This window comes from Electrona antarctica, assembly GCF_951216825.1.
Source record: "Electrona antarctica genome assembly, chromosome: 18".
NCBI lineage: Eukaryota > Metazoa > Chordata > Actinopteri > Myctophiformes > Myctophidae > Electrona > Electrona antarctica.
Window position 1 is genome coordinate 20,665,424 of NC_136799.1, and position 26,061 is coordinate 20,691,484.

General features: G+C 43.2%; 1 protein-coding gene across 12 annotated transcripts in view; it reads right to left on the reverse strand.

Annotated features, from left to right (window-relative positions):
* Positions 1–25,520, reverse strand: part of pacs2 (phosphofurin acidic cluster sorting protein 2) — an 85,264-nt gene extending 59,744 nt beyond the window's left edge. For 8 of the 12 annotated variants that reach the window (XM_079528814.1, XM_079528820.1, XM_079528821.1 and 5 more), the window contains exons 1-2: positions 24,926–25,520; positions 3,947–3,976 (exon numbers count right to left, since the gene is read on the reverse strand). In XM_079528814.1, coding sequence (XP_079384940.1) covers positions 3,947–3,976; positions 24,926–25,044 — 149 coding nt within the window. In that variant the 5' untranslated portion in view covers positions 25,045–25,520. The remainder of the gene's footprint in view (positions 1–3,946; positions 3,977–24,925) is intronic. The other 4 variants (XM_079528819.1, XM_079528818.1, XM_079528823.1 and 1 more) reach the window with 1 other exon arrangement.
* Positions 25,521–26,061: the final 541 nt, after the last annotated feature.

Consider the following 26,061-nt stretch of genomic DNA (forward strand, 5'->3'; position numbering starts at 1 on the left):
GCACGCACCTGTATTACACTGCTTTTAGGAATAGGATGACTCATATTCCAAAACACACAGCAGTATGTGGGGAAATGCAGCAAAGAGGCACCTTGTGTTTGATGACTCAGTGATAATCTACCTGACATTTGCAGAGAGCGATGAATGATGCAGCAACTTCACTCTGTAATGTATCATTTTATCCTTCTACAATAGCAATAGAATGCAATAAAGTGACACTCACTTTAACGAGAGAAAGTGAAGCTATAGAAAGGGAGGAAAATAAATGAAATAAATGTATTAAAAGAGGATGTAGAGAAAGACAATGAAATTGACACCGGAACCCTGGTAGTGTTGATGTCATGCTCTAGCCCTGAATTATCAGACAGACATGCTAAAATCCAATGGGTTTGCATGTCTGTGTTATAAGTGTGCTCTCACGCGCACACCTCTACTAGTACACAAACAATGTCTGGCCAGGGATTTTTGACCGCCTCAGTCAACACGGATAATCACACACATACACACAAACCATCTAACCGATTCTGCTGTGGACCTTCCCATTATTCAGACGTGTGCTGTAAGCCTTCCAAACACTTGGCTGCTCATGCAATATTCAGGTGTGGGGTTTACCGGCTGACTGAGGAGACATGCAGTGAGATGACAGGGCGCTATGTGCTCCGCCTGAAGGGACAGAGCTGCTATTAGGAAGCTCTGGACCCTCTGAACTGCCTTATACGTACACTGGCTGGGGATAAGCGAACAGCTTATAGAATGATATAGAATGACTAGTTATGGGAGATCAATAGGCAAACACATTGGTATCGGACAATTCTAGTTTTTTTTAATTATCTGCATCTCTGGTCGTTCTCAGGTCTGATCGGTCTGATTAATCAATCGGAGCGATTCATTAATTGGTCCGATTGTCTTTACAGATAAACAAGACCAAATAACAGCTTGAACAGATCTACAAGCTCACAATATTAAATATAAAGGTATTAAAGTAAAATCTGACTTGCCTAAGCCTGCAGTGCAGATACCCTGTTACATGTATTTTTCAGAATGGACAAAAAGATTATAATATTTGAGTGGTGCAACCACTCCCTTACGGAGCTATGTGTGTGGCTGGGTGGGTGGCTGGCTGGCTGGGTGGGTGCGTCTGAGCACGAAAACAGCATGGTTGTTTTTCACCACCTGTGCGCAACCTAACACACACACAAACACACACGCACATATTAACTATATATGGTGATTTCGGGTGTACCAGTACAGTACAGTGACAGTACAGTACAGTAGAGGGTACAGTAGAGGGACCCCCACACGGTAACTCTGTCATTTCTCAACCGTTTTGGACACGGGGCAGCTCGCCGGAATCGGGCCGGCACCCTGGGTGCGTTCCTTTGGGTCTGGAACTTAAACGCATTAAACAAATGTCGGGTATAGCGTTTTACCACTGAGCCATGGCCCAGGCCTATACGGGTATTATTTTAATTTTAAATGTTAAGAAACGCACCTTAAAACAATATAAGAAGCACACAAAATGAGCACTCACACATTCCTAAAATATCAGCATGCCCAGAACCTCCTCCACACACACAGACCGCACGTGTACACACACACGCGCGCATGCGCGCACACACACACACACACACACACACACACACACACACACACACACACACACACACACACACACACACACACACACACACACACACACACACACACACACACACACTTTTAGCTTACTTAAGTTCAAACATAAACATTATTTTCTAGCGCTGGCTAATAAACAGACAACAGGAGGCAAAGTCTAAACTCCAGCCAGACAGCCATAGAATGTCTACAAGTATTTGTTCAATAAATGTGTGTCAGTAGATCATTACATTTCTGGTGAACAGCCAGAGGCTATAGAGGGACAGAGATATGGAACCAATTCATCCTCTGTCTCTTTCCCCATCCATCTACTGCTCATTCCCCCTCAGTTGTAGAAAATAATAAACAGGCTGAGGGTTCCTACTAGATCAGGGGTGGGCAACTACTTTGACGTTGGAGAGGGCCACTATATTTCCACACTCACTCCAGAGGGGCCACAGTGCATATTACTGTCGTAGCAAAAATAGCCGATCTGCAAGCTACAAGCACCTCAAAAGTGTACTATGACTAATGTACAGTTTGCTTTTTTGTAATTATTATTACTGTTGCTTTTCTTAATTTTTATTATTATATGGCGCTACATTACTGCTACAATGTTGAGTTACAAAAATATATATAAAATCATAAATTTATGAATTGTTTTCTCTCTCCTCCCTGTATCTTGTGTCCATATCTCCTTTGCTCTTACTCTTTCAGAAAAACAAAATCTTCAAAGGAAATGGAAGAAAGTGCAGTTTGTGGTATTCCTTAATTAAGGAGATAACAGCGCAAATGTACACGTCTGTGTGTGTGTGTGTGTGTGTGTGTGTGTGTGTGTGTGTGTGTGTGTGTGTGTGTGTGTGTGTGTGTGTGTGTATGTGTGTGTGTGTGTGTGTGTGTGTGTGTGTGTGTGTGTGCGTGTGTCTGTGTGCGCATGTGTCTGTGTGAGTGTGTCTGCATGCATGCATGCATGTGAGCGTGTGAGAAACTCAGAGACGTGTTTATGTGTTAGACAGAGGGTTTGTTAGACTGAACTTGAGAACATCTTTGCAAAACTATAAACCACAAAAAGACAAAATAATTATATTTTGTGAATGTGAAATAACAAAATCCCAAAGTACCCCAAAAGTATTAGAATACAAACAATAGAAAACACCCCAAATTATATGCAATAACACAAACAAGGTTAATGGAGTCATCAAAACAAATTCAAATGCAGGGATGTGAAACTAAATAAAAGGTTAATAGAGAGAGAGTGAGAGAGAGTGAGAGTGAGAGAGTGAGAGTGAGAGACCGCTGCTGCTTTCACCATCATATTTCATAACTGGTTAGATGAGAGAAAGGTTTATTTATGTAAAGGTATCTGTTACGAAGGATACGAGATGTCGCTCTGACATCACAACAACGACGTCAGAGGCGACATCGCCAGACTATAAATATAAGGCCTCGACAGGTTTAAGGTGGAATTAAGCTTTGACATTAGTTGCGTAACTTACTTACAGATAACTACTAGATCACCTGTCTTCAAGGATTCGTATTTCTACCTCGTGCTAATTACGGTACGATCCTCGGCCCCAATTCCAAGCGACCAGACTTTAGGCTCTTCAATAGAACCTCGATTATAGTATCCATACCAAGTTTGGTGTTCAAAACACTTGAGTAAAAGTAAAAAGTATTAGCATAGCATCAAAATATACTACAAAATGTAAAAGTACTCATTACGTAGAATGTCCCAATTCACACGTTTTCAAAATGTATAAAAATCGTTTGAAAATAGTAGATCTACATGCTCACAATGTGTCCCATCACGACACGTGAGCTTACAGATCGACTATTTTCATATATCCGAAGTACAGTATATAGGGCTGATGTTGCTCTGGATTAAGAGCGTCTGCTAAATTCCTAAATTGTAAATTTAAGTGGTTAATGCACGTTTTCAAATTATCCAAATCTACAAAGTAACTAGTAACTCAAATTTCAAATAATCGTAGTGTAGTGAAATTTAAGTACAATATCTTGCCTCTGAGATGTAGTGGAGTTAGTAGAAGTATTGAAAATGGGAAATATTCCAGTAAAGTACAAAATTCCAGTAAACACCTCAAAAGTGTGCACTTAGTTTCTTTACAGCGTGCAGGTTGGTGTGAGGAAGCATGAGAGAGACGGGAGTTTTATTCAAGCATCGACTTCAACCACCGCACACCATCCAATCCCAAACCTGATTTATACTTAGTTGTGCGCCAGTGTCACATATCCAAAAACTACAAGCTCACCACAGCTTTTAAATCACCAGCACACAACCAAGTATAAGTCAAGTATGAGAGCTTTCACTCACCTGATCTGATGCACAATATGTATCCAGGCACTGTATGAAATGAAAATGGCGGGGGTTTTAACCATAAATATTCAAATCAAAAACCCCTACAAAAGGTCACTGTATAAAGGTTACCGCAACCTACCTGGTTCAATTCATAAATGCACAATTTCAACTCAAAACAAAGTCATTAAATTCAATACTTCACACACAATGATTCAGTTCAAAGTTCATATTTAAAGTGTTCAGTTCAGTTGAATTCACATAACACAGTAGTCCCATTCATAAAGTTTATAAACTCAAATCTACTTCAGGTTTTGAATTAGAATACCCACAAAAGGCAAACGGGTGCCGAGCAGCACCCCACTTCAGGTGTGTCACTGTCAAAACACATTAAAATAACGGCATCTGTCAGTAAGAAGGAAAGTGCATTCACATGTGTAACATCCTTTGTAATACTGTCATTTTATGCTCCTTAATTTTTATTGTAGATTGATTGGTTTAGACTAGGCTTATTTTACTGGTGTAATTTGTAACTAAATGAGTGAGAATTGAAGACGGGCAAAGAACGAGAGAAAGAGACACTGAACAAGAGAGACAGAAAGAGAGAGACAAAGAAAATACAGGAGAAAGAGACAAAGAGAGGCAGACTGTCATCAGATGGTTCATTTCAGGCCTCTTGAGATTGGAACCTACACCCTGAGGATAGAGCCTCATCACCCACCTCCACACAGAGCACCCCCTCCCTCCCAGCAGCCACTGTATCAGCAGCAGCCACCCAGATAGAGCACCCCCCTCCCTCCCAGCAGCCACTGTAGCAGCAGCAGCCACCTCCACCCCCTCCCTCCCAGCAGCCACTGTACTCCACCCCCTCCCTCCCAGCAGCCACTGTAGCAGCAGCAGCCACCCCGATAGAGCACCCCCCTCCCTCCCAGCAGCCACTGTAGCAGCAGCAGCCACCCCGATAGAGCACCCCCCTCCCTCACAGCAGCCACTGTAGCAGCAGCAGCCACCCCGATAGAGCACCTCCCTCCCTCCCTCCCTCCCAGCAGCCACTGTAGCAGCAGCAGCCACCCCGATAGAGCACCTCCCTCCCTCCCTCCCAGCAGCCACTGTAGCAGCAGCCACCTCCACCCCCTCCCTCCCAGCAGCCACTGTAGCAGCAGCAGCCACCCCGATAGAGCACCCCCCTCCCTCACAGCAGCCACTGTAGCAGCAGCAGCCACCCCGATAGAGCACCTCCCTCCCTCCCTCCCAGCAGCCACTGTAGCAGCAGCAGCCACCTCCACCCCCTCCCTCCCAGCAGCCACTGTAGCAGCAGCAGCCACCCCGATACGTCACATTGACGCCTCAATAATTTACTTCATATCTTTTATTAATAGAGGGAGCCATTAGGCAACACAGCAGCGTCTGGGGCGCGTCTGAAGCGCACCCTCCCCTCGCCGCCACTGTCTGAGCTCCAAGACTAAGCGCCGGCGGTGACGACACACACGACACGACTCAAGCTCGTTAAGTAAACGTGTGTGTCTGCCCCACACCACTCTGTTGTAAATTAATCAGCCCGCTAGTCGGAATGAAGGATGCTTTTCTGCCCTGGACTTACAGTAGTTTATTATTTTGTGCCTCTCTATTATCCTTAAATGTCCCAAGGGACACAGGAATATTTGAAACGATTACGTTCTTGGCACTGAAGCGTTGACCTTTGCCCCACTTCCTGTTGGTTACTAGTGGTGTGTAATAAGAGATGGAGGAAGAGATGATTCCCTATTTTGTCCATCATTACATTTACTAAAAGAATAAATACAAATTTGGCACTATCGATCAGTCACAATTATATTAGCTAATCTGAACAAACAGTACGTAAACTCACTTCCCCAGGAGTAAAAAAACACAACAATCAATAGGCACTGTCCCCATGTGTCACACACAATACCAGCTGCCCCCTTTAGACTGGAACTGAAGACTGACAGAAGTCCACACAGTCAGCCAGCTTTCTGCCAACACAAAAAGGTAGCTGAATCAAATCCCACTGAAGTACAATAGAGAGAAGAATCAGAAGATCATCCTTTAATCAAAGCCCCATGGAGTGGGAAATTGGAGTTATTGAAGGGGCACTTAAGTGCAAAACACAGTACTTCTGTGAACACTGAACAGAAATGCATACTGTATATTTTCCCAAATGTTGGCTGATGGGCAATTTTGCATTCAGCAGGAAGATGAAAATGATGGGTGACTGGACCAAAATCAAAGGGAATAACAAAGTAGAAGATAAAAGAGCTAATAAATAGTTTGAATTTAAAAACACCAACCTCTCTTTTGGCTCTTGTTGGCACAGGAGCTGTGTTGTTTGCAATCCATTTAAGAAATGCCAGAAATGCCAGATGTTGAACCTTAAATATCTCCAAAATACAGTATTGTATAATCTGACTTTTTAGTATGTCGAAAGTAACTAATTAAGTCAGCAAGCAAGCAAGCAAAGCATCTATATAAAAACTCAAGCCAGACAAATTTAGTCCCAGTGAAGCCAATCCATCCAATTGAACATTGTGATGGCATTTACTACTCTGACCTTTCTCATTGACTTTAAGCGGTGTGTGTGTGTGTGTGTGTGTGTGTGTGTGTGTGTGTGTGTGTGTGTGTGTGTGTGTGTGTGTGTGTGTGTGTGTGTGTGTGTGTGTGTGTGTGTGTGTGCGCGCGCGCGCGTGTGCGCGTGCGCACGCGCATGCGTGTGTGTGTGTGCCCGTGTGCGTGTGTGTTGGGGGTAATGCCAGGCATGACACCCAAAACCTGACTCTGAGCAGGTCGGGCAAATGTAACCAGTTACTCTTTACTACATGATCAAACAAGTGACTTGCATACAGTGTCCCAACAGCAATCCAGGTCCTTATCAAATGTCTTTTAACAGGCAGGCTGCCCGTTCCAGGTTCATTAAGTATCCCTCCAGCCAAGAATCCCCAGAGAAGATCCTTCAAGTTTAAAAGATTGAATCTTTTAGTAGATAAACAAGCCAAAGTCCAGAGCTGTTAACAATAACTCCAACAATAATGTGTGTGTGTGTGTGTGTGTGTGTGTGTGTGTGTGTGTGTGTGTGTGTGTGTGTGTGTGTGTGTGTGTGTGTGTGTGTGTGTGTGTGTGTGTGTGTGTGTGTGTGTGTGTGTGAGAGAGATAGAGTGAGTTGTCTGCACTGCCTGGCACACAATTAGAAATTACAAAATTCCCATCTACAGAGTGAGTATGAGCTTTATAATCAAATATTGCAACTTATTTCCCATGCCAAAGAAGACCTTATAGGTTTACACTGTTGATGAGATAGTGAAGAGAAAAAGAGACGGAGAGGAGGGCAGACAGAAGAGAGAAATAAGGAGAGATGAAAATAGAGTGGTAGAGGGTGGAAGAAAGGAAGGTAGAGACATATGAGAAAAAGACAGAACGAGAGAGTGAGTGAGTAACAGACTGACAGTCGTAGTAGTGTTAACAGTGAGTGAGTGAGTAACAGACTGACAGTCGTAGTAGTGTTAACAGTGAGTGAGTGAGTAACAGACTGACAGTCGTAGTAGTGTTAACAGTGAGTGAGTGAGTAACAGACTGACAGTCGTAGTAGTGTTAACAGTGAGTGAGTGAGATCCTGTAAGGCATAGGGCTACATTCACTAAAAAGAGAAAATCTTTTTATGCATAATAAATGTAATCCATAAAAAATGCAGGACATAGTAATGAACTCTGTCACTAGGGTAACTTTGTCTGGTGTGTGTGTGTGTGTGTGTGTGTGTGTGTGTGTGTGTGTCTGTGTGTGTGTGTGTGTGTGTGTCATAGTCATTTGTATGTCATGTGAATTTGACAGAGAGTAAAGAGAAAGAGCGATTGCATGTTATAAAATTATTCAAGTCTGGGAAGCTGAAAGAATCTAGGGGGTGCGGTTGGGTATTATAAATCGACACTCTTGAGTGTGTGGAGTTTAAACAGCCCATGTGAAACGGAGGCTCTCCTAAAAAAACACTGTAGCAGCGGGCCAACTTAGTCTCCTTTATGTTTCAACAGCCAAAGTACGGAGCGGAATCTATTTCAGTAAGGAACACAAAATGATCCATGCCCTCTCCCGAGCCCCCCGGGGAGGGAGGGAGCGAAGGAGGAGGGTGCAGAACAGAGAATACAAATGAGAGCTTTATGCAGGGCTCTGCAGCACGCCACTCTCACGCTTCTCTCTACCCATGATGTCATACATCCAGTGCGCTGGATGTGCATCATCCTGAGCAAGCTAACAAAGAAATGATAGGTGCAATAATTAATCGAACAAATCAAAATAATAAACTATAAATAGCCTCTGTGTTGTGAGCTTATTGATTGGCTATTTTTTATATTTTTATGTTACACTGTTGCAAAACAAATTATAAAATAGAATTATGGCAATTCATTGATACACACGTACATTTTCTGAAAGAATAAGAACCCTGCTTTTTCATCATTTGATTAATATAAACTGTAATTGATAGAATAATTGCTAAGAACATAATTGATTGGTGCAGCCCTGACAGAAATATTCAACTGTCAGATAAAAGCAATGATAGTGCATTTGCGTAGCCCCTGCCATACAGGGTCTTTCAATAAGTCTTGCAGAGGAAAATACAATTTTAGACTATATTACAGTATGTATGGCATAATTAATAATTTCAATTAGAGATGCCCCGATGCCATTTTTTTCAGACCGAGTACGAGTACTTTCTTTTAAGTACTCGCCGATACCGAGTACCGATACGAGTACTTTTTTTTTTTTTTGAGTAACCATTTATTTTACCCCTTTTTTTCTCCTATTTAATTTCATTGTCATGCCTTGTACTTGAATTACCACAATATAATCGATCGGCCGTGCAAAATTCACCGATCCGCAAATCCGATCAAAAAAGCTAAAAGCTGCGCAGTTTATTGCTCCCATTGCAAAGTATCGGGCCCGGTTCCGATACAGAGTACGAGTACTTTAGGCTAAGTATCGGCCGAGTACCCGATACCAGTATCGGAACATCTCTAATTTCAATACAACTTTATAAATCTTTACATACAATGTGTCATTTTTAACCTGATATAAGTGTGTGTGGTAGCCACTGAGTAGGACTTGTGAAGTACAGGTTTTTCATTTGCAGTTCCTAGCATCCAAGTAATTCATAGATTTTGGTTTTACAAATAAATAAATGTAAACGTAGCTCATTATCTTAACAACTCTGGAATGTAACATTCCATTCAAATAACATATGAGTTATAACATAAACTGAACTGGCCCAAAATAAATTCTTCAAAAATGAATTAGGCCCATGATACCATCAGGCCTATTTTACATAACCACATAACAACCCTAAAGCTACGGTTGAAAACGCCCCAGGTACATAACAAATGGGTACTACACGATGGAAACACATTGAAAACAATGCTGTGTACTAACCACAAGGGTAGGGGAAAGGGATATTATTTCCATTTTGTTGGCCTTTCTCTGACAAATCAACATTTGTTCCCCCAACGCTCAAAATATATCCTAGTAAGCCAAACATACTGTAACCCAATTCAACTTCTGTTGGCAACTTGGCTGCACAAGTTGAATATTAAGCCAATAAACAGGGATTTTCATGAAGAGAATGTGGCACCCATACATTCACAGACAATCGTGAAAGAAGGCATGTACAGGATTAAATAACAGACTCGGTGGCGTATGGAATGTTCTAGTCCAGGGGTTCCCAAACTGTGGTGCGTGCACCCCTTGTGGTGCGCGAGTGCCTTCTAGGGGGTGAAAAGGGGGTGAAAGGGCTAATGTGAAAAGGCTAATCCAATCCAATCCAATCCACTGTATTTATATAGCACGTTTCACAACTCAGGGTTTACAAAGTGCTGTACAGGTAAATAAAAACAAATGCACTATAGCTACCACACAGAACAACAACAGCGAGAAAACAAAGTACAAACAGTAAAAAACAACTCAGACACATCACAAAAACAGAAAAACAACAGCATCACAGAGAGACAAAACATATACAACGACCGAAGGAACTCAAGCGGGGTTAAAAGCCAAGGTATAGAGGTGGGTCTTAAGGCAAGATTTAAAAGTCTCGATGGAAGGAGACAATTTGACGTGGGAGGGGAGTGCGTTCCAAAGTTTGGGGGCTACAACAGAGAAGGCTCGGTCGCCTCTAATGGTGGTGCTATTGTTTTATTTTAAATATATTAACATATTATGTATTTTGCATATGTATATGCAAAATGTAGCCTATGCTGCATATATTATGCCATATTCAGGTTCATATATGTGCATATATGTGGATAAATAGGAAATATTTGTCTCTATATAGCTTATGCAATTTATATTTCCATGTGGGGGGGTGCGTCAGCTAGGTCTGGAGGTAACAGGGGGTGCGTCAGCTAGGTCTGGAGGTAACAGGGGGTGCACGGCCAAAAAGGTTTGGGAACCGCTGCTCTAGTCTAAACCTAAACACTTTACCATTTACACACACACACACACACACACACACACACACACCATTTAGATTTCCAACTCCATTAAAAACAACACTGACCACAATATTTCAAAGGGTGACATTAAATTCACCGGGTTGGTGTAATAAATGCCTCCAATAGAGCATCGAGTCCCGCCCCTTTCATGACGACGACTGGCACAGGAAATAATTGTCTCCACCAGGCCGAAGGCATGGGGAGAGAGTATGTTTTGCACTCTGTGTGTGTGTGTGTGTGTGTGTGTGTGTGTGTGTGTGTGTGTGTGTGTGTGTGTGTGTGTGTGTGTGTGTGTGTGTGTGTGTGTGTCCTTCTGTCCGTTACCAGCTAATCTCCGGCACCATTGACCTGATCCATGCCAAACTGTGCACACACACTCCCTGGATGCCAACGACGAACCTCTACCCCAAATATTCCACAACGGCCAGTTATAGTGCCACCAGGAGGCCGATTTTGGAAAAACACATTTGTAGGGTGTGTAGGATGGGTGACAAATTCCAAATGTACTTTGTCAATGAATTTAGCTTTCTCTCTCCATTCTGTCATAAACTATAGTAAAACCAAACCAAAACAGGGCGGCGGTGGCTCAGGGGGTAGAGTGGCTGGATGGTAACTGCAAGGTTGCCAGTTCGAACCTGGGCTCCCCCAGAGTTGGTGTCGAAGTGTCCTTGCACTATATATTTCTAAAACTATGAAACATTTCAAAGATTTCTTTTCATGTCCACCGTAAGATGAACCTAAATAGGTTTGAATGGGGTTTCTAGGTGTAAGTATGTAGGACAATTAGCATGCCAAAGTTTGTGTAATTGCCATTGAGAATGCATTGGGCGTTTAAGTTAAATAACTCCGAAACTACAAATCATTTCAAAGTAAAAAGTTCCAGCATGTGTCTCCACAGTAAGCTGAATTATAAAAAGTGTGAATGGAGTTTCTAGGTGAAAGTTCTTTTTTGACGTGCCAATATCTGCCAATGAGCCCCATTGTGAATTTCTCAAATTTGAAAGCACTATATTTCTAAAACTATGTCCACCGTAAGATGTCCACCGTAAGATTAACCTAAATAGGTTTTAATGGGGTTTCTAGGTGTATGTAGGACTAGTAGCATGGCAAAGTTTGTGCTATTGCCATTGAGAATGCATTGGGCGTTTAAGTTAAATACGGGGGGGACATATTTTGACAGCAGAAACTGCCTGTCATAATTTCTCCCTATTACAAAGCCCCCCCAGGTACATTATATATTTAAACTATTTTCAGCGATGGTACACTTATTTTTTCAGTGGGTAGATCTTGTTGAGCTGGTCATTTTGAAAGTAGATCTCACGTCATAAATGTGTGGGCACCCTTGATGTAGGCATACACATTTTATCCATACATCACACAATTCGGTATACATATCTCCATAGTCATGTGATCAACACGGATCTGCACCATCTTCCATCCTGATTGGCTAAGATTGGCTTCCAATGCTCACATGATTGGTCCGTTTCGAACAAAATGCCACAAATCACAAACAGTGTGCAATATCCGTGAAATTATACACGCACATTTCCACTAGGCCGAGGACGACACGCCACTCATTTCTTTTCCAAATTAGCCTCACGGGGTGGCGCTATAACAGGGCAATTCCTGTTTTTACCTATAACCATAGAGGCCATGGAAAAACATTTTCCCTGCATCCCTCCACATCTGCCAGTTATAGCGCCACCATGAGGCTGATTTCTGCAAAACACATTGTTTATATTAGTCGCACAGATTTTATCCAAATCTCACACAAATCGGTACACATGATCTCTGTAGCCATGTGATCAGGACGAGTCTGTTGGATTTCTCAGATTCTACACTGATTGGCTAAGATTGCCTTCCAAAGTTTTCAGGAGTGGCCCGTTTCGTACAAAATGCTGCAAATGTCCTGCTCATCCAGAATTCTATCCTCAGAGATGCTATGAGTGATCTGGCTCTGCATTTCCTCAAGAAAATTGTTGCAAAAAACAAACAAACAAAAAAACAAATTACTCCTAAACATTTTGCCAAACATCACACACACTCCTATCCTCCTGGTGGAGACCTGTGCCCAGAAGGGCACTTTTTCTAGTTCCCCATGCATTTTTCCCATAGCCATAAAGTATTTATTTAAAGACCTGTAAGCCTCAGACAAAGCCAACTCGGATCGTGACAAATCATGACAACAAACACAATATTTTGGGCCGAACAAATAATTAGAAATAAGAAAAAAAGGGGACGTTACAACACTTTTTTTGTTGTTTTCTTCTTTGTAATTATTTGTTCGGCCCAAAATATTGTGTTTGTTGTCATGATTTGTCAAGATCCGAGTTGGCTTTAAAGGTCTTTAAATAAATACTTTTAAATGTCTATGAGAAAAATGAATGGGGAATTATTTCCTGGGCCAGTCGTCGTCGGGTGGGACTGCGACGCTCTATAGCCTATGACATGTCACCCTTTTGTAGCACTACTACAAAAAAGGAGCCCTGTGTGTGTGTGTGTGTGTGTGTGTGTGTGTGTGTGTGTGTGTGTGTGTGTGTGTGTGTATGAGAGAGAATTATCAGTATTTTGAGCTCTTGATGCATTTTCATGGTTATAGGGGTACAGGCGTTAGTTCTGACACTATTATTGGTCCGACAGTCATTAGATCGACAACCTACCTCAAACCCTAACCTAACCATAACCGCAAGCACGGGAGCAGCGCATGTTGGAGCGGTACATTTACATGGTGTACCATTATGGGCATAACCTAGCCAACGGGTAAACAACGCGCCTGTTCCATCTCCAAACTGTAACAGAAGCTTTTAATATCCGCTGCCTGCTACAATAGGTTTACAAATGATGTTGGCTGACAGTGGACACTATACAGATGCAAAATATCCCCTTCTTCCATCCATCCAGCTTCAACCACTTATCCGTAGTCGGGTCGTGGCGTGGGGGCAACAGCTCCACCAGAGAGCTCCAGACTACCCTCTCCAGAGCAACATTGGTTAACTTCCTCCTGGGGGATCCCGAGGCGCTCCAGCCTCCAGGGCCGGTTTAGAGATATAATCCCTCCATCTGAACGTTGGTCTGCCCGGGGGTCTCCTCCCACCCAGTGGGACGAGCATTGAGGACCTCCCTAGGGAAACGCTCGAGAGGCATCCTAACCAGATGCCCGAACCACCTAAGCTGGCTCCTTTCCAAGCGAAGAAGCAGCGATCTCTACTACTCCAAGTCTCTCTCACATGACTGAACTTCTCACCCTATCTCTAAGGGAGATGCCAACTACGCCACAACTTTGAACCCATAAATAACTTCAGTCAGCATCGGTATTCCGGTAGATTAGCTTGGACATACTATTTCAGCTTGCTCAGCATCTGGGAGGCCAGAAAGGTTATGTTTACAGGCTTGTAAAGCAATGCTTATTTCTGACTGGTCAAGGTAATAGCTGCTCATTTCTGCCATCATCAGTAACAACCACAGGATTTAGCCACAATGTCCATCTGTCCTGGCATCTCATGCGTGATGGGAACACGGAAAGGGTCATGTGAGCCCTCCATCCCCAACCCCGCCCAAGAAAATGCCAGTGGTGGTGCAGCGGCTCTCCCAATCACTACAACATGTTTAAAACCATCCTTAAGCTATGCTTGGCCTGCAACTTTTCTAAGGAACTTGACCTATATTTATCGTCCTCTCCTCAATTGAGAAAGCAGCAAAACGTTTTTAAAGCCTTTGTGAGATAGATCTGAAACAACAACTCCCTCTTCTCCCTCACACACTGTTTGCTGCAGCAGACAGGGTCCTTGTCTAGCCTGTGGAGTCTTGCTGCAAGTAACATCTATGGGTTTAAAAAAAAACTGTTTAGAAAACGTTAAAGGAAATATGTCATTTGAGGAAATGTATAGAATAGGAATTGCAAGGTTTGAAGGAAAACGTGGCTTTCAACTCATCACTGAGATACCACATCTTCAACTTGACATTCATATCACAAGTTTACACATAGGTACAAAAGGAGTGGCTGAAATTCTTTTGTACAAGCTTCCCATGAATTATGATGATGTATGATGACAGAAGTGGCAAGAGACACACACACACACACACACACACACACACACACACACACACACACACACACACACACACACACACACACACACACACACACACACACACACACACACACACACACACACACACACACACACACACACACATTCCAATGCTATGGAACACAGCAGCAGCTGTTCAATAAACATAGTATACCAAACACTACAAATATTTCACTACCTTGCCAAATAGAAAAAGAAAGACAGAAACTTAGCTGCAGTCTGCAGAAACAAATTGGGACGCACTGCCACTAAACATGACTCAGAGACAGATGATGATAGAAATGATGGGGCAGCTTGGTTTGCGCTGAGCTTTTTTTTGGACTATTCTAAGCCTGAACTGTTCACACACCGTCTTCAATATAATCTCATCTACATCTGGCCCACATGTTGACACATCTCTCCACCGGCTTCTAACCTCATTTTCTGCATTACTGAATAAACTCCCGGAGATTTAGACTACCAGACGGCAAAGAAAACAGGCTTTAGATAGATACCCATAATCATGGAGCGATCAGTCATTTGAACAACACTTGGAAATAAGGCCATCTCTCTCCTACTGCAAAAGCCGGATGACACAGTCTTAATGTTGTTTTTGTTGCAAATGGAATTAATCTATTTGCAAAATTGGGATTTGTGATGAATACATTTAATAAATGATGCATGTAAAACAGCTATATCAATTTGTTTAGAGTTTAAAGATAGGTACTTACTGAATAAGTATGTATTTGTTTATACAGAGTTCGAGTGAGTTGGTTGGGCTTTCTACATTCCTGACATCACGAAACTGCTCAACTGCATGATTATTGAACATTGGGGTGGGGCAGATCTAGCTGTTCAAACACCAATTTCCAACATTTATGAAATTATATATATAGTTTATTACAATGTCAGTTTTTTTATTTCTCACATTGTTAACATTCCCATCATTGCCCTGCCTTTAAAGTTGAATTTGTCACTCTAATGGAACAAACTTAGTGTTAGACACTTTTAGCCTAAACCAGGCCATTTTGTTCATTAAAAAAGCACAAGCCTAAAAATAACCACGGTTTTAATCTTGATAAAGAGCAAACAGTGATTTCCCTCCATTTGAACCAGGATAATCCTTAACTGCTTGCAGTGGTTAAGCTGATTGTTAACTGGTGCACAACCAGTGTTGGACAGTAACTGAGTATGATGTACTGAGTGAGTACTGTAGTGTAGTACATTTTTGGAGTAGCTTTACTTTACTCGAGTATTTATATTTTTGACTCCACTACAAAGGAAAAATACTTATTTCAAATATGGTGAAAAGACACAGATCTCCACATATGAGCATATCAGTCGCATTGGCAGTGGCGTGTGTGTGTGCGCGTGCGTGCGTGCATGCGTTGCATGCGTTGCGTGCGTACCAGTAGTATATGTATTGTCAGAACAGAAAGTTGTTTTTAGAGAGAGGAAAGACAGCAGGGGAGTACATGCAGCAAAGAGCCCTAGGCCAGCTGTGGGAAGAACCACAGCACAGCCCAACCCATGTGGCACATGCACCCACCAGGTGAGCTGTCTGCACTATTTAATCCATTGAGACCTGGAACGCATCCATGTCACGTTAGCGTTTAACCACATTAACCATTAACCCATTTTGGGGCGGGAACACCTTTTGGTGTTTTAAACATTGTTATAATTTAGCTATTGAAAAATAGCAGATCTACAAGCTCATAGCGCGCCACCGAGTGGCGCGCTATGAACTTGTAGGTCTGCTATTTTTTTTAAATCGTTAAAATGTGCCTCAAATCTTTCCGAAAATTGTCATGATTTAGAAAACTTTTTTTTTTAAATTTCGACGTCAGGCCTGAATGGGTTAAAAAGAAAGTTAAGAAACGTCAGATTATACCATTCATTTGAGCTCATCTCATCATGAGATTCTGGACAAAGCAGGTGAAGCTTAAGTTTCACAATTTGGGCTAGTAGTTACAGCTTTCATTTGTTCAAGTCATTCATCTCCAACCATTTGGCCACCCTGTGATAAAGTTATTCTATCATTAGTCAGTTTCCGCAGGAATCTGATCAATGGAATGTAGTGTTTACTCTGCTCTCCATATTGCCCAAAGGTCTATTTAGCCTTAGAGAAGTGCTGAAGACAACATTTTACTCCTGTGCTTTATATTTACATTCTCATCGGGTACATCAAAGCACCTGCTGACTGGACAGTAAGGGCCATCGCCTGCTGAAAACAATAGTATTGAACCTCTCCAACCAGTGTAGGGAATTACCATGAGCTAAATAGTGTTGTTTTCTTTAGTTACTTTTACTCTACCGGCGACATTGGCAGGAAACCAACAATTGAACTGGGGTACTTTTGGTTTCTATATTTCTCCTTGACTAGTAGAATAGTGAAAGTTATCCAAGTAATTTGGGGATTTATAAAACCCTGAGGCCTACAGAAAAATAAGCATGTAATCCATGATAAGCTCTAACCAGCTCTCACTTTGGGTCACGGCTAAAAGTATAGTATCTTACCCACATGTTTCCTTCCACCAGAGCTTTTCCAACAACTCTCACAAACACAGTGAAGATTAATTGTTTCTCTGCTGGTTCAAGGCCATATTGATTTGTCAGCATATTGATTTGTCAGCATTAGTCTCTACCAAGGCAAAGTAGCACACCAGACAGGGTTGAATCAGGTTATGTTTTTCTGTTTAGGGCTTATGTTTATCAGTAATACGTTATCTGCCAGACGTCATCATTTGATGAACAAGCCTTGACTTTTGAGTAGACTTCCTGTCATGCAGCCTTACAGCATCATTAGCATAAACATTAACATTCTGAGTGAACAATTTTCAACATTAAGAAAGTGGAATGTTACCCTCCTCCCTTCAGATTTGCCATCACATGCATAGCTTTGTTACTGATCATGTGCAGTATAATGAGATGACTCTTTTCCATCTGTTTATGTTGCTCCATTACAAAATACATTACAAATTCAACTGAATGAAGCAATAAAAGTATAACAGACATAATTACAGATAATGTTATTGGAACTCAAGGTGGAAAAACAACGGGTGTACTGACAATGGGTGTACTGTAAAGGAGGAACATCCTAAGTGATTAGTCAGGCATGATGATGAATGAGAGGAAAGAACATCATCTGGGAGCAACACAAAAAAGGTGATCAGCCTGCAGAGACACAAAGCAACTCAGATGGGATGACAGTCAGGGTGGTAGAGAGGACAGATGTTCTCTCCTCTCCTGTCCTTCCCTGCCCGCCCTCTAGGACCCGCTGTATCAGCAGGGTGTGTGTGTGTGTGTGTGTGTGTGTGTGTGTGTGTGTGTGTGTGTGTGTGTGTGTGTGTGTGTGTGTGTGTGTGTGTGTGTGTGTGTGTGTGTTTGTTCGATTTGCTGAGGGTGGGGAGAGATCCATGCCTCTCCTTTTGATATTTCCCTGCTGGGACAGAGTGGCATTCCGACGCACCGCCGTGCCGAATACGTTGCTTCCGTGTGCAGTTAGGGACAGGGTTAGTATTGCGGCGAGTCGGAATGGCGATGCAGAGACATGTTTCATCCCTGCTTTTGGTCAGACTAAACTAAATACATGCATTTCCTTTTGGTAAATTGTCTGCTAATATGATATAACCTTCGGACATAACATTCATATAACATGACAGGGCGATTCAATTGATTAATGGCTCCCTTGCAAAAACATGGAGCAATAGTCGCATGGATGAAAATGAGGGGCACAAAGCAGGCTGACTCGGCTTGCCCAATCTATATGTCCCTGAGCAAGACACTTAGGGCCCTATTTTTCTTGTCTTTCCAGGTACAAAAGGCAAGGGACACAATTATTATTATTGAGAGGAACATCACAGAGTCTACAAGAATAACTCAGGGGGACATCACCATAAACCAAAGTGACTTCACATTTATACACCATAATCACTTGACAATGACTTGCTTATGAGAACACCGGGTCTGGCCTGAAAGAGTGAAAATAAATGAAACAGGCAAATAGCTAGAGGTCGTAAAAACATAGTGTTAGTAGAGAACACGCACTGCATGCAGAGACAACACGGCCAACACAGGGAACATAAAACAATGTGAGCCATTAACTGCCTCCCGGACGGCCTACTCAAAATTCTCGCAGTGTGAGCATCCTAAGCAGCACGGGGGACAAAAGGACGAGTGTTTTCTCTGAGACTCAAAGCGACATCTCAGCACTCTCAGCCTCCAACAGGTCCAAATATGACAGCCTACTGGGTCCAGCTGTCACTTGAGGGCCCACTCAATCCCTGCTCTGTCTCACGAACCTATACCCCCCCCCCCCCCCCCCATCTCTGACAGCACTTAGCCCTCGCAGTGCCTACTGGCTCTCTGCTTCTGATCTGTATGCCACGCCACAGAAATCCAATTGATGCCCACTTCAGAAATACCCAAGATGAGACACACGCACGCACACAGTCACACACACACACACACACACACACACACACACACACACACACACACACACACACACACACACACACACACACACACACACACACACACACACACACACACACACACACACACACACACACACACACACACAGTCCTTGGATTTAAAAGAGAAGCTCATGTGGTAATGTTGCCACTATGATTGATTTTGTGCATGTGTAGGGCCCAGGTCAATGATTGTATGGAGGACACAACACAAGTGTGACTCTTGGACGTTATAAACACCCACTCATGGATCTCGTTACAACTCACCATGGGTCGCACTGACTCGCACAACACGTTGTGAGCTTGTAGATGGACCATTTTCGGCACGTGGCTGCTGTACGAAGAAGCATAAATCAGGCTGCCAATGTCTACTCTCCATTCATGCTTGTTGATAAAGTATGTATGACAAATAACACACTCACTTTGGTGTGCACTACAGCTATAGGCCACTGGCAATTATAATCCTTCCACCATCCAAAGATCGCTGATTTATGCTTTTTCTTTTACCTGCGATATGTGATTATTGAATACCGCCGCCGGTTCAGAGCTGCTTATGGCCTGAGGTGACTCTGGGAAACATGAGATCAGTGCAGAGGCAGCACTCCTATAGCTAGGCCAGGCCTTGCCTAATAGCCTTGGGCTTCAGGGACCTTAAGAATGGATAGAGTAGGGGTTATATGAAAACATGAGGAAATGTTGAGAAAAGTAAAGTTTTGGAAATAATGTAGTGAAATAATGTAATGCCATGACCCCCCTTTCTATACTAGAAAGTATACAAAAAACTTGGCTATATTTGAATATCCCTGTTCTCCAATGATTTGACTGGCATTACAGCAAAGACAGAGCATAGCAGTAGTGATGCAACTATTCCAGGCAGATCCTAAGAATAGATGAGGATAGGGTACTGCTGTTTATCCTACATACAGCACGGATCACCTCTAAATTCACATTTTGGCAACAAAGGATTGTGTTCCAGAATAGCAGGGACAAGTTAAGTGTGGCTCTAACCTTACAGTTCACAGGCAGGTTGATTTTTGTTTTCTCCAAACAGCAACCTGGTGTTTAAGTTCCTTGACCCCAGAGTCACATGTCTCTGTTGGCATATAGTTGAATTCTGCCAGAACTTTCTCTCACCTACTCGGCTTCCCTTTCAGCTTTCTTACATCTCAATAACACTAATGGAGGGGGTGAGACACCACATAGGCATTAAGCAGAATTGCCAACCTCCCCCCTCGCTTATCTTCACTTAAACTGTGTTTTTACCAAAAAAACAAAAGTGATGCGTCAAACAATGCGGCCATATGAGAATTAAGTCTGAACATGATCAGACCAGAGAGGGGGAGACACAGGACTCCAGTAGTATGTAACCCTATGTCAGCAAGGAACCAGGTACCCCTTAGTGGTCAGGGCTGGTAGCCTGGCTAATAAGCCAGACTCAAATCACACTGTCGTGTGGTATTTGAGTCTGGAGATGCTGTGTATGGACCTTGTTTCCCAGGGGGCGGGTTCAAACATTTTCTCTTTGACGCAATTGGTCAGAGCTACTGTCAGTCAAAGGTCTCAAGCATTGAACGTCACTGTACCAAAGCCCGCCCATATTGCATACCGTGTCCCGATTGGCCACACCAGTTCTCTGGTGTAGGAAATGGGCATACAATTGAGCCTCTCCAGACCGTAATCCGCCGCCAGGCAATTTTTATTTTGCCAACGGCTGATTCGGTCTGGCTTATTAGCCAGGCTACAGGGCTGGGGCTTCAAACACCTTAAATTAAAAATGCTACCTCCCAAATGTCCATTTGAAAAATAATCACCTATTGTATAACAAACTTCGAATATAGCTGAGGACATTCAAAGTCCAACAGAAGATCCTGAATTCAGCATACTGACAGGGACCACCGTTTGATACAGGAATAGCTCCCTCCTGGGACCAGCAAGTCCTGCAGAGGCTGGTGCGCTCGACCGAGAGAACCATGAGGACTTCACTCTCACCAGCAGGACTCATATTCCAGAAGGTGTTTGAGCAGACCTAAGTATTTTAAAAGACCCACATGTTCCCAGAATCCCAGCTATGGACTATTGCTATAGCCTAGTTCACATAATACTGCTATTTACACTGCAGTTAGGGAAGGGTCTTGCCCAGGGACACAGAACGGGGGGGGGGGGGACGGGACGACCGGTGACCTTCCTATTATCAGATGACCTCTCTAGCCACTAAGCTACAAACTACAAAGTCCGTGTCCTTGAGCAAGACATTAGCGACTTTAAGCAACGACGGATACGGCAGTCGGCTACGGCAACCGGAAATGGATCAGTGCTCGATACATAAACCTGCTCTCCGTCGCAGCCCTTTCTACTACGGCAGAACTTACACTTACACGTAGTGTCTACAACGCCATGTCATAACCATGTTTATTGAAATTATAGCTGTCATACATTTACACCGATTGCTCCATCACCTCTCTTATGCTGCATGTGTAATGTGTTGACATGCTTTGAATGAAGAAATAAGTAATACCATATGTCATATTAACCAACCATGTTAATTAAAACGGTTTGAGAATAACAGATTGCTCCAGCACCTTCCTCTTTCCACTGCTGATCATGTCCAGTGCATGTAAGAATTAAGCAATATCGGCAAGTTAGCTGACGCGCGGCGGGGTGTTTTAAAAATAATAATGTGTTTATGTTTGACACATGCTGCATGGACGCGTCACCATGGCGCCGGAGGCTGTTTTCTTAACGATTTTGACAGCTACGGCGTGGGCGTCATAGCCGCCGTACTTCTGCGTAGCGGAGCCGTCCTGAAAACAGTTGTTGCTTAAAGTCCCTACTGAACGCATAACTGTTCCCGATGAGAAGGTTGGTGCCTTTCATGGTTTCCTCCTCCATCGGTGTATGTGTATGAGTGAATGGGTGAATATAATGTACATTGTAAAGCGCTTTGGATGTTGAAGTTTGTCTCGCCATGACCCCACATAACATAGGTGCACTGTTTTACTGATCTTGTGACCCCACATGTGTACTGTTCTGGTGTCCTTGAGAAAGACACAGACCTTACCAGTTCAAGGGGAAGCTGTACTGTGACTGAGGATCAATACCTGTATATAGTATCTACCGTAATAACATAATATTATAGAATATTACAATGTCCTCTTCCTGCTTTACTGTCTGGCCATGAGCCATTACCTGGTGATTAACATAAGACATGATGCATGCTTCTTGTGCCAAGGGACATTGCGGTGATCAAGGCCCCCAATCTCTGACCCGGTTCGGCCGCCCGCGTCCGAAATGGTTGAGAAATGACAGTTACCGTGTGGGGGTCCCCAAGGGGTCCCTCTACTGTACTGTAACAACCAAAATCATCACCCTGATCGGCATAAACGGAGGTCTCCGTCCTATCAAATAGTAACGCTCAGCACGGATATTAATCACAGGAGTCCAGGACAGAACATTAATGATATCATAACCGAGCACATCGCTCCACAGGCTGGGAGCGCCTGTTGGGCAACATTCGATGTCATTTCCGGTTGAGACGTCATCCAAAGTGATCCCCCCCATTTTAGTGGATGGAAAATCTTAAAACGTGAATAACTCTTGATCTAAATCAATCCGTCCAATTCTAACCAAAGATTATGTTTTCGACAGCCCATCGCTAGTCGCGTTAGAAGTAGTCATACCTCCCGTTGTTGTCGATCGCCTCTGGAGTGTTTTGGCTACATCTGGCTACTTCAGCTACATTCAAGATGGCGCCTGGTGCGCCTTAAAATGCGCTCCGTAGCTGCAAATCGCTGGGCGCCCTGATTTAATGGTCCTAAATACCCCTGGGCGTTCGGGGTGTTGTGTGTGTGTGTCTTAGGCTGCGCAACAGTGACACTTGGTTGTGAAAACCAACCAAACGCTATTTTGTGCTCGGACAGACACAGACCCAGCCAGCCAGGGACAGACAGACCCAGCCAGCCAGGGACACACATAGCTGTCTATAGGAGTGGTTGCACCACTCAAAAAGTCATTTGAGAAAATAATAATAATTAAAATCATCATACATCATCACATTCCGGCCACTTTTGGCATCCTGACTTTTCTGTTCTCACTTTTTATCCTCACATTCCATGCTCAGCCAAACAAATCATCACCATGGGGTACAAACACAAACACACAAAGCTGGGCATAGGAGGGGATAGCGCCCCTAAAAAAAAGAGAACCACTCTTGACATCATATGTGGCAGCTAAGTCTATGGTGCCCCTCACTTCACACAAGTGTAATTATTTGTAATATAGTAATATTAAAAATGTATATACAGTTAGCTGGTCAATTGGTCATCGTTAGCACAGTCTGGCAGAGTATGCCACACCAAGATTTCACTGCATATACTTGTATGAACATGTGACAAATAAAACCTCTTGAATTTTGACAAAGCTGTTATGGTGCTGGACAGCCAGTGTTTGTGTGGCCAGCTCACATGAATCTGTGACAGCATTGGATATAGGGCAGGTGATTCGACACCAGCTTAACAAGCGGAGTTCATCCTGTCTAAATGTTGAGAGACACTGGTCAATAGAGATACACTGATCCAGGAGGTGACGGTGATTGACAGTTCCGTTCACACTGTAGGCCAGGGTAATCCTTCCAGTGTTGTCTGAGCCAATGATGATTGGCTCTTGCAAGAAAACTAAACTGAAGTACTATATTATTATTAGAACCAAATTAACCAATGTCTTTATAATGTCGTCCATCCCCCCGTCAGTATTTCCTTTGAAACAGTACAATGGCTAAGATGGAGGCAGCTACAAAAATACATACTGTACAGATTATTTTTGGAAAGAGCAGAGGATAATGGCTCACTTTCAGTTTGTATTTTGTCTTTTTGAAGACAGTGAGAAAGGTAATAACAGATTCAATACCATGATTCAATACCAGGGCCAGTTGCTGTAGGCTACTTATTATGGTCAGTGGTCACAGAGATTGGGGGCCTTGATCACCGCAATATCTCTTGGCACAAGAAGCATCATATCTTATATTAAGCAAACAAGTAGGCTATATCAGCAGTTGATGGCACATGGCCAAATAGTAAAGCAGGAAGAGGTTGGAGAGGTCAGGGTCAACCACAGAACAGCCTGCCCTAGAGCTGGTAGGGTCTCTCTGTGCACACATGCATGATGTGCAGTCACAAGATAACTATAACAGTGCACCTATGTGGGGTCATGGGGAAACCACACGGATTGTGACCTTCTAGTGAGGCCCCGATTAAGCTACAGATCCATTGTTGTTCTACTACTGCTAAAGTGTATTTTGCCTGAGGGGGAAAAAAGGCAAATTGCATTGTGGATGGAAGGAAGTAGAGCAAAAATAGTTATTGGTAGGAACACTCCTCTCCAAATCAGAGATTAATTGTAAATTGTCTTCCGTTCCACAAGTCAACTACTGCTTCCCGACCAAATTCTGACAGTGACAAGCAAGCAAGCATTTATCATCTACTCTACTCTGATGACCACACACTCGTTTTGTTGTGTTATCATCCCGGAAGGATCAAGTAAACTTTCTCTCTCAAAATAGAGATCTATGAAATTTCCATCATGTAGAAGTACAGTATAGGCGACATTGACACACCTTAGTGCAGATGTATCATCATTCTGAGCGACGTTTTGAGACTTTACAGGTCAATGCAATTGAGACAATAACAAATTGCCCTAAGGCCTAAGTGACACTGATGATGTATCTACTGTAACTAGCCTATTTTACACAATGATTTAGTAAAATCGCCTAAATGTCATCGTATGTGTACGAACGCTCAGTGCATTGCAGCCAAATGTTCAAAATAAAAATGTTGCAGATATTTGAATGAGTATTTAACTGGTATTGTAAGCAAATTCGGAATAAAGGTTAAATGAATGATACTGCGAGATGGGCTAAACCAGCCGTTGTGCAGCTGCATGTGCCAAATGACAGCCAATGGCCCATACCTTACCTCGGAATACAGTTCGGGGAAGATCCATCTATTTCCCATGTGGCGAACAGGTTCATCGGGACGGGTCTGTTGAGAGCCCCGCTGCCCGGGAAACTCAACCGGCCACTTCTCTCCGCCATGGTTCGGACGGGCGAGAGACGTCCGACGTCCAAACGCACCGAGCTGGGTTCTGTTGTAAACAGCAAGCTGATACAAACGTTGACGTGTTGCTGTGCGTCGAGAATAAAGTTTCCCCCACACCCGCGTTAGCACAATGGCATGTGTACAGAGGCCGTGCTCATGTCTCCGTCCTTGTATCCAGCAGGTCGGGTATCCAGTTCACCAATGTCTGGGCAAAACTGCAGTGTGAGCAGTGTGCTTGTTGTGGCTCTACCACCACCACGCTACCGTCCATCCATCGCCACCCCCAGGAAATCACGTCATCGGCGGGTTTCTCGCCGCTGCATTCTGTTCGCTTCACTTGCAGGTGCAGTGCAGGACTGGACTGAAGCGGGGCTGCCTTGGGCATGGACCCAGAAGCTGTCTCGGGTCGATGGCCAGCTTGGCTTTGTCATTCAGTGCCAAGCCCTGAGTGGCAGCCAACAGCCTTAGTTGCAGTACATAACCCAGTCCCAGGCAAAGAGCACCCACCCTTTCACTTCGCACTGCAGCTGCAAAGTGCAAACGGGAGGCTGTCACAGGAGACAGGAAACGTAGGTAGCTCAACCAGATCTTGCTTTGCACTTTCCTATTCTAATCAATATGGAATAAAGTCATCTGTTCACATAAGTTAATTGACGCAGTACATGTATATACGCCATCAGAATTTTTCATATTTAATTATCGTTCAAATGTGTACAGGCAGCCTTCTAGAATCACACATCAAACTTGAACTAGCTTAAAAAAAGCAAACTCTGCCACCGTGTGGTGATTACATGGCCCATTTCACCCTCATTTTAGGTTATGAAGGTTGTAGGTGTCAAATAAGAGCAGATTTTCCCCATGCGCAGCAAATCACACAAGAGTAAGGAGGGAGCATTTATTAAATTAAAATAATTTTAATTTGTAAACATTGGTGTAGATTCCCCATACACTCACTGAGATCTTGAACTACCCAGAAACGCTTGCTCATAATTGTTCATCTATTCTACTCAATA